General features: G+C 50.2%; 1 protein-coding gene across 1 annotated transcript in view; it reads right to left on the reverse strand.

The window, feature by feature from the left end:
- Nucleotides 1-9,954, reverse strand: part of WDR86 (WD repeat domain 86) — a 35,994-nt gene that overhangs the window by 20,198 nt on the left and 5,842 nt on the right. Inside the window, exons 2-3 of the mRNA XM_008072710.2 lie at nucleotides 5,829-5,970; nucleotides 1,617-2,037 (exon numbers count right to left, since the gene is read on the reverse strand). Of these exons, the coding sequence (XP_008070901.2) occupies nucleotides 1,617-2,037; nucleotides 5,829-5,970 (563 nt within the window). The remainder of the gene's footprint in view (nucleotides 1-1,616; nucleotides 2,038-5,828; nucleotides 5,971-9,954) is intronic.

Here is a 9,954-nt window from a genome sequence, read left to right on the forward strand (position 1 = left end):
AAAAAAAAAAAAAAAAAGCCAGGCTTGGTGGCACACTCCTATAGTTCCAGCTACTTGGAAGGCTGAGGCGGAAGGATTGCCTGAGCCCAGCAGGTAGGGGCTGTGATACCATAATCATGCCACTGCACTCTAATCTGGGTGGCAGAGTGAGAATCTGACTCAAAAACAGAAGAAATACAGCAAAGATGGTGGCGTCCTTGGCGGCTAGTGGGTATGCAATAGGCACCATTCACACATCTCCTATTAATTCACTAAATTCTCACCACAACCACATGGGTCGGGGCAATTTCACATCCATAATCCAAAATCTTGGGGAGACATGTGCTTCAAGATTTTTTGTATTTTAGAAACAAACTCAAGTGTCTACAGAAAAGGTCTGAGAATCCCCAGGAAGTGGTAGGATCAAACTACAAACAGCCTCACATCTGTTCAGGTCACCAAGAGTTTTGGTTCCAAGTACAAGAAAAATAACTTTTCGTTTTTCAAAACATTTTGAATTTAGAAATTACAGAGAAGGCATCGTGGGTGTGTATAATGCTTAGTGGGGACACCAAGGCACAGAGAAGCAGGGTGGCTTGGCCAGGGGAGGCGGGGGAGACAGGGCAGTAACCCCACAGCCCACATGGTCACTCCATTGTAGTACTACGTGCTTAGAGCTTAATAAATCCTGGCTGCCGGCTGATAGCACGACAGGGGCCACTTCCCAGACTCTAGGCTGTGAGGATCAAGTCCCAGAGGCTGCCTGCCAGTCCTTAGCCTGACAGCACGAAGATAAGCACTGGGAAACAGTTAACATCCACTCCGTGCTCCCCTGCAGGATGTGGCCCCAACCCCGTAAGCAGATCTAGAAGCTGGGTGTTGTGGGCTGAACTGTGCCCACCCCCAGATTCTGTGTTGAAGCCCTACCCCTGCCCCATACCTAAGCATGGGACCTTATTGTGAAATAGGGTCTATGAAGAGGCAGTGGGCCGGCTCGGTGGCTTAGCCTGCAATCTCAGCTCCTAGGGAAGATGAGGTAAATGGCTTATCTGAGCCCGTGGACTGGAGATCAGCCCAGGCAACTTGGTGAGACCTCGTCTCTACAATAAAACCAAAACTTAACTGGGCGTGGCAGTGTACGCCTGTAGTTCCGGCTACTTGGAAGGCTGAGGCGGAAGGATCGCTGGAGCCCAGCAGGTCGACACTGGGGTGGCCATGAGTGTGCCACTGCACTCCAGCCTGGGCAACAGAGTGAGACTCCAACTCAAAAAAAAAAGAGGAAAAGAAGTTAAAATGAGGACACCCATCATATTGCACCCTAAACCAATATGTTGGGTGTCCTTATAAGACGAGATTAGGACACAGACACCCACAGAGCGAAAAGCACATAAGGACATAGGGAGCAGATGGCCATCCACAAGGCAAGGAGAGGAGCCTCACCAAAAACCAGCCCTGCCAGCACTCTGATCTGGGACTTCCAGCCTCCAGGACTGTGAGACCACTGGTGTCTTTTGTCTCAGCCCCCATCTCTGGCTCTTTATTATGCAGCCGAGCTGACAAACACACAGGGCGGGGCAGCAGCTCAGAGGGTGACCCAGGCTGCCCTGAGAGCTGGGTGGCGGCTGAGCCAATCTCACCTCCAGACAGATGACGGAGCCCTGGTGCTCCCGGAATACCCTTAGCTGCTCCCCACTCAGGATGTCCCAGGCGCGGATGGTGGCGTCGGTGCTGCCTGTGAAGGCCGTGTGGCCAGGCGTGTCCAGCACCAGGCAGAGCACCGCACCCGTGTGGCCTCGCAGTGTCTGGTGGCAACAGCCGCTGGCCACCTGCCACACCTTGGCCGTGCCATCGGTGCTGCCTGTCACCAAGAGCCCCCCTGACACGGCCTCCTCCACACAGGGAGTGTCAGGCAGGTTCCAGGGGGCAGAATAGGCCAGAGTCAGCACACAGTTGCGGTGGCCCCGGAACTCCCGGGACATCTGTCCCTTGTCCACGCTCCAGACACGAGCTGTCCGGTCGTAGGAGCTGCTGAAGAGCTGGTTGTCGGCAACCAGGATCCTGGAGGTGAGAGAGGACGTGTCAAGGGTCAGGACACACAGGGTTCCAGAATCCACATAGCCTCCCAGTGGGCCAGACTCAGCACTGAAGCTGGAATGACCTCTCTCTTCCTCTGCCCAGTCCTCCACACTAACCTTTTTTTTTTTAAGTCAATGAGTTAATTTATTTTATTACTATTATTTTTTATTATGTTTTAGTTGGGGTCTCACTCCACTACCCAGGCTGAAGCGCAGTGTCACGATCACGGCTCACTGCAGCCTGGACCTCCTGAGTACCTGGGACTACAGGTGTGCACCACGACACCTGGCTAATTTTAGTATTTTTTTTTATAGAGACGAGGTCTGACTATGTTGCCCAGGCTGGTCTTGAACTCTTGGGTTCAAGCAATCCTCCTACCTTGGCTTCCCAAAGTGCTGGGATACAGGCATGAGCCACTGCGCCCTGTCCTATTTTATTTTAAGGACAAGGTCTTGCTCTGTGGCTCAGGCTAGAATGCAGTGGTGCAATCAAAGCTCACTGCAGCCTCCAGCTCCTGGGGTCAAGCAATCCTCCACCTCAGCCACCCAAAGTGCTGGGGTTATAGGCACAGCTCACACTCACCTTCCAAGGTCCAGCTCAAAGTACCTCTGTCTCCAGGAAGTTGTCCTCTCACACCCACCCCTCCTCATCTAAGCCACCTGCCTGCCTGGCCTGTGTCTGCAACAGGGACCAAGCTCAGAGGCCATGATCCCTCCAACACTCTGCCATGGCAGCTGCTATCGAACAGCTATGAAAGGAGGCAGGAAGAGGGAAAACAGAGGGGAGTGCGGGGGTCGCAGGCCTCCCAATTTTGCCCAGAGCTGAAAGGTTTCTGGGGATGCAGGGCTTTCCGTCCAAAACTGGGACCGTCTGGGGCAGGGTGTGATGAGTCACCTCAGGAACAGGGCAGACTCGAGTGGCTGGGTAGGAGCATGTCAGATGAGGGCCCTGGGGAGGCTGGAGGGCACCAGGAACTCTCGGAGGTGCCCAGCGGGGACCTGTGGGAGTCACAGTCAGGGATTGCAACCCAGCGGGTGGGGTGGGTTTCTGCTCACAAGGAGCCCCACACAGGCTGATGTCACAGCCCCCATAAGGTTCCAGGCACACGACTGGGAACTGGGATGGAGCTCTGTTCACTGTGGGGGACTGAGGTTCCCACAAGGGTAAATATTCACGACTCTTAGGTCAATTGATGAATGCTAAGAACATCTCCCCAGAAAAACACACATTTGTTTTGAGTGGAGAACTCTGCACATAGCTTCAAAGGATCTGTTTATACACCCTTGTTAAGAAGCCCTGCACCCCCAGGAGTGGAGGCAGCTGGGATGGGGGGGTGCGTCTCTGCTGGGGTGGGACCCCTCCTGAATCAGGATCGAGGCCAACCTCCCTGCTCCCTCTCAAAAGGTCTTGCCAGAAAGCCTGGCGTGGACAGAAGACCCACTCAGCGGACAAGCCTGCTGCCTCTCACCTCTGCAGGGTCTTGCAACTGACTTAATGACGCAGACTGCACTAAAATGCCAACTCCCTCTTCCTGACTGCTTTCTTCCCTGAGACCCAAATAGCATGATTTTCACAAGATGTGCATTTTTAAAGGAAAGTGACTCCTTGATGTTGTGGCCCTGGGGGTGTGGCAGGGTGGGGGTGGCTGAGTCCTGTCTGGGCGTGGCCCGGCGTGAGAAGGGATACTGAAGCATCGGGGCCCCTGAAACCAGCCTAGCTCTGAAAACATGGGAGGAAGCAATTTCCTCACCAATTAATAAGGACAGTTACTCAGCCATGCAAATATCTTCCAAAAGTATGAGTTTAGAACAACAATCGACTGAAAATAATGTGTCTCTATGAAAAAGATACCTGCACACGCATGTTTATTACAGCATTATTTACAATAACAAAAACATGGAATCAACCGTGCTGCTCATTGAAAGAGGACTGGATTTTTTTAAAAATGTGGTACATGCACACGGTGGAATATTATGCAGCCATAAATAAGGACAAAATTATGAACTTCGCAGTAACTTGGATGGACTTGGAGGCTATAATACTGAGTGATCTATCACAGAAACAAAGAACCGAGTATCACATTTCTCACTCATAGGTAGACCTTGAACAACTATGGTAACAGTATAAGAAAAGGATTGGCAGTAGTGTGAAACTGCCAGGGGAGGAGGGGCACACCTCATCAACCAGCGTACCTGCATAATGAACATTTGTATACCTAAGCCTGAATTGTACCCCACAATTTTTTAAAAATTAAAGAAAATAGTGTGTGTGTATGTAGCTGTTACATGTGCACACAGGAGACTAAACCTAGCAAAGCACAATTTCTACTTTCAATCGTCCAGGTTTATTTTTCAGAAGCAGCCGACAGTTGTCCAGTTGGCAGCTGGGGACAAGTTGGTCACTTGAGGACATGGTCTTCTCTTCGCTGTCCCCATCACAGTCTCTCAGTGACTTGCAAAAAAGGGCTTCCCCGTCACCAAACTTTTCTTCAACGACAAACGTCCTTCTCAGGAGAGTCAGAGTGCGGGGAAGAGGCCGGCTGACCCTCAAGCTCTGGCCTCCTGTTGGCCTCCGTGGGGCAGGTCTCTGGACTTGCCTGCTCAAGCCGAGGAGGGCAGGGGACAGCAGAAGCCTGGGACTCCAGTGAGGAAGGTTCCGGACCACCCTTTCCGCCCACCACCCCCTGGTCCGTGAAGCCGGTGTGGTCCTGTCAAAGCTCAGGTGGCAGCAGCCCTCTGGCCAGGCTTATTCTTTCCTCACTGCTCTCCCTGCCCCAGCCTCCAGGCCCCTCCGATGCTTGCCTGTGCTAGCCCTTTCCTTACTTGGATCAACCTCCCAGGCCGTGCCCCTCCCATCAGCAAGGCTGCTGGCCCAAGGGGTGCCAAGATACCCTTAGAGGGGTCTTCCCTTGGGAATCTGAGGGATTCATCCCAAGTGACTTAAATAGTGCCAAACGCATCTGGTCAGCAAAGGAACTTCCATGGCTTTCGCTCAGACCCGAATTCAACAAGGAAAGGAAAAATGCAAACTTTCTTGAGAAGGAGAAGAAGAGATGTTTTCAACAGCCAACTAGAAAGGAGAGGCTTAAAAATATCCTGCACTTTGGGAGGCCAAGGTGGGAAGACCACTTGAGCCCAGAGATTCAAGACCAGCCTGGGCAACATAGTGAGACTTGTCTCTACAAAAATTTAAAAAGTTATCTGGGCGTGACAGTGAACACCTGTAGGCCCAGCTACTCGGGAGACTGAGGAGGGAGGATCACTTGAGACCAGGAGGTCAAGGCTGCGGTGAGCCAAGATCATACCACTGCACTCTAACCTGGGCAACAGAATAAGACCCTGTCTCTCCCACCCCCCAAAAAAATATATATATGTATATATGTACATATCTTGGACTCCATCATCAGCACAATCCCCACTTTCCTCCTCCTCCAACCCTAGGTCCACCATCAGGTTCCATCAAACCCTTCCTTCTGGAATAGTCCCTTGTCAGTAGAAGCTGTAGATCTGGTAACTTTCTTGCACCCAGCAGGGGTCAGCTGTGCCCCAAGGGGGACGCATCTGACTCAAGTCAGTATATTAATAGCACCTCCCTTGCCCCAGGCCTCTCCTCCCATACCAAATTAGCACTCTGCCTGTCCTACTGCCCAACTCCCCAGGTGTCCACACTTTGACATCCCCAGAGAACCTAAAGTCCTCAAGGGCAGGGCTTCCAGGTGGGGCCCAGCAAGGGGCCCACGATGAGACACGCCCCAAGCCCCCAGCCAGGCTGACCTGTTCACAATGGACGTGTGTCCTCGGTATACCTGCAGACACTGCCCGGTCAGCACGTCCCACCTCCTGATGGTGCAGTCGGCGCTGCAGGTGAAGGCGGCTTCATCCTCCAGCTGGCAGAAGGTCACGTAGCTTTCATGTCCTACAGGAGAAGATGTGAGTGTACAGGGATGATGGCTCTGGCTTTTCTTCTGGGGCAGCATTTGAAAAGGGAAGAAAGCAGGGGTCAGGGAGCATTTCAGACAAGCCCAAATCACCAGCGATTTTTAAACGACTTCAGTCTGGAAGATTCTCAGGAAACATGGGGTATCAGGAGCAATTCAGGGGCACTTACCTGCCCCCTGAACCCTCTACTTCCTCATCTTTTGCTCTATCCTTTCTCCCTCTTCTGCTTCCCTCCCTCTTTTTATTGTTTTTTTTTTTTAATTTTTGAATCGGGGTCTCACTTTGTCACCCAGGCTGGAGTGCAGTGGCATGATCACAGCTCACCACAGTCTCGACCTCCTGGGCTCAGACAATCCTCCTGCCTCAGACTCCTGAGCAGATGGGACTACAGGCACATGCCACCACATCTGGCTAATTTTTAAAATATTTTTTGTAGAGATGAGGTCTCACTGTGTTGTCCAGGCTGGTCTCAAACTCCTATGGCTCAAGCAATCCTCCCACCTTGGTCCCCCAAAGTGTTGGGATTACAGGCGTGAGCCACCATGCCTGGCTGCTCTCCCTCTTCATTATTACCTCCTTCTAGACTTCTGCAAACTTTTTAGCTTTTGCATTCAACATTCTCTCACTGAGATGGGGACAGTAACAATACCTACCTCATGGGGTGCTGTGCAGACAGAGGCGGCCACATAGTAAATGATGTGTGTGAGCTTTTTTTCTTCCGTTTGGGGAGAGCTGCTGTAGTAGGCAAGACAATGGCCCCCAAACATATTCTATTAGGTCCTAATCCCTGGAACCTGTTAATGTTACCTTACTTGGAAAAGGGTTTTGACCCTTGCAGATGTGATTAAGATCTTGATTTGGGGAGATTATCCTGGATTATCTGGGCAGGCCTTAAATGCAATCACAAGTGTCTTCATTAGAGAGGAAGAAATCTGACACACAGAGAAGAGGAGAAGGACTTTGTGAAGGAGGAGAGGGAGATGGATGCGGCCATAAACCAAGGAATGCCAGTGGCCATCGGCGCCAGAAGAGGCCAGGAAACCATTAATCCCTACAGGTTTCAGAGGGAACATGGCTCTGTGGACACTTCACTTTCAGCCCATGATACTGATTTCAGACTTCTGACCTCCGCACTGTGCGATAAACTTCAGTTGTTTCATGGCACCAAGTGTCACAACTCGTTTGCCACAGCAGCTGCAGGACACTAACAGACAGAAGCAATGAAAACACAGCCCTGTCCTGGCAGGAAGCTCCCGGCCCAGCTGAAAGACAGTCAGCGAGGGTGGCATGTGGTGACAGGGCTCAGCACCCCACCGGGGAGTGGCTGGACAAGGCTCTGCAGGGCAGAAGCAGGAACAGTAAGGACTGAGGAAGGATGACTTGGGGCCTGTGAGGGAGAAGATCGTCTGGGAGAGCAGGTGGCACACAAACAGGCCTGCCACTCCACAGGTGAGCTCCAGGTCAGAATCCAGGTGCCTGACCAGAATGGCCAATGAGGCTGGGACACAGCCAGGGTCGAGGCCAAAAGTGGAGGGTCTTGCAAGGGGTTCAGGGTCTTGGCACTCAGGCGACCCACTTTCTGGTAGAGATTCTATCTAATAGTGTAGTTGTTAGAAATTTTGATGAAATCCGGGCTCGGTGGCTCAGCCTGTGATCCCGCGCCTTTGGGAGGCTGAGGTGAGTGGATCGCCTGAGCCCGCGGGTTCGAGACCCGCCTGGGCAACTTGGCGAGACCTCGTCTCCACAGTAAATCAAAAATCAGCCGGGCGTGGTAGCGCCCGCCTGTAGTTCCGGCTACTCGGAAGGCTGAGGCGGAAGAATCGCCGGAGCCCAGCAGGTCGAGGCTGCGGTGGCCGGGAGCGGCCATTGCACTCCTGTCTGGGCAACAGAGTGAGATTTCGACTTAAAAAAAAATTTTTTTTTCATGAATGCCCTGGCTGAGGGATCAGTGTTTACGCCTTGGGCATTACTTAGCAGTTCTGGAAGCCCTCAGGGTCTCTGATCATCATAGGGTCTGTTCTCTAGGTAAAAATGGTTTCACCTCGGAGAACAACTTTCCACAGTAAACTCAAGCTGAGTGTTCAGCATCCCTCAGTATACAGGGGATTGGTTCCAGGATCCCCTGTGGATACCAAATTCTGCACAATCCTCCCATGCACTGCACTGCATCTCTAGGTTACTTGTACTATCTAATATGATGTCTCCACATCATTCTATTCATGTGGACTTGACACGGTACTCAGGGAGCAGCAAATTCAAATTTTGCTTTTTAGATCTTGGTGGAATTTTTTTGCCCGAATATTTTCCATCTGTGGTTGGTTGAACCCACACAGATGCAGAGACCATGAGTATGGAGGGCCGACTATTTGAGAAGAATTCGAGGACCAGAAATTCAACAGAATCAATAGTACTAATATCAACAGAATCTAATCAACAGAACCTAATCAATAGAATCTGATATCAACAGAATCAATAGTACTAACAGCCATTTTATAGATGAGGAAACCGATTAATTCAAACATCCACACATTTGGGGGGGTGCATTTATTACATTAAGAACTTTGATAGAAGCTTAAAATTTAATTTAGATGCCTGGTATCAGGCAGATGAGAATTTAGACCCTTTTGGGTAGTTTCAAGCTGATTCACGCTTTTTTTTTTTTTGAATTGGAGTCTCACTCTGTCGCCCAGACTGGAGTGCAGTGGCACGCTCCCGGCCACCGCAGCCTCGCCCTGCTGGGCTCTGGCGATCCTTCCGCCTCAGCCTTCCAAGTAGCTTGATTCACCTTTTTTAGGTCCTGGGCTTAAGCTCAGTTACGCTTAGAAAAACTTAACATCCCAGGTTTAAAAAAAATTTTTAATTTTAAAGATATGGGGTACAATTCAGGGTTAGGTACATAAGTGGTCATCGTGCAGGAGAAGTTTGGTACCCTTATTGATGTTATGTGCCCTGCCCCCCTGCCGTGTCCCACTACTGCCAATCCCTTTCTTATTGTATTTTGATAAATGTTCAGGGTCCACTTATGACTGAGTACATGCAGTATTTTTTAAAAAATGTTTTTCAGTCTTCTTGGAGAGCTTGTACCAGGCCTCTGAGAAAACAGCGTATGAATTAAATCAACACTTGAAAAAACTGCAGATCATGTTTCTCTTAAAATACACGTCTGCTTAAATGTTGAGGGCAGAATGTGTTTGTCAAACACAGGCCAGATTTTTGCCAACCCCAAAGAGTTTATAAAACATTTAAGATTGTTAACAAACTTTCCCTAAGACCAGATCCATCCCACTATTCCCAATGGTCCTCGCAATGGCAGGGACACCAGGATGGGAAGCCAAGGTATGCTGCGGGCATTCAAGTGCTGGGCACCTGCTGGCCTGCATGAACATCACCTTCCACAGTCCCCAAAAGACCCTGTAGTGCTGGTGACAAGCCCAGGAGCTCCATCACATCCCAACCACAAGAATATCAAGTACAGGAATGAGTCTTAGATTAAGTTCACTGCCGCACTATTCGCAATAGCAAAAACATGCAACCAACCCTGCTGCCCATCAAGAGTGGACTGGATAAAGAAAATGTGGTATATATACACAATGGAGTATTATGCAGTCATAAAGAAGGACAAAATGATGGACTTTGCAGCAACTTGGAAGGATTTAGAGTCCACCATACTCAGTGGTTTATCACAGAAACAAAGAACTGAATATCACAAGTTCTCACTTATAAGTGTTTCCTGCAATTTATCACAACACTAGAAGAAAGGGATCAGCAGTAGCAAGCAGTAGCCAGGGCCGGGGTTGGGGGGCACGCAACCTCACTAAGTGTACTAGATCCTAAACCAGGTGAAGTGAGGTCCAGATGGAGGCCCAAACTTCACCTGCCTGTAAACCATTCATATTCCTAAGCCTGACTTGTACCCCACATCTTTATAATAAAATAAAGCAAAAAAAAAAAAAAAGAAAGC

The sequence above is a fragment of the Carlito syrichta genome, unplaced genomic scaffold (genome assembly GCF_000164805.1).
Source record: "Carlito syrichta isolate Samal-C Ts95f unplaced genomic scaffold, Tarsius_syrichta-2.0.1 Scaffold315400, whole genome shotgun sequence".
NCBI classification, from domain to species: Eukaryota; Metazoa; Chordata; class Mammalia; order Primates; family Tarsiidae; genus Carlito; species Carlito syrichta.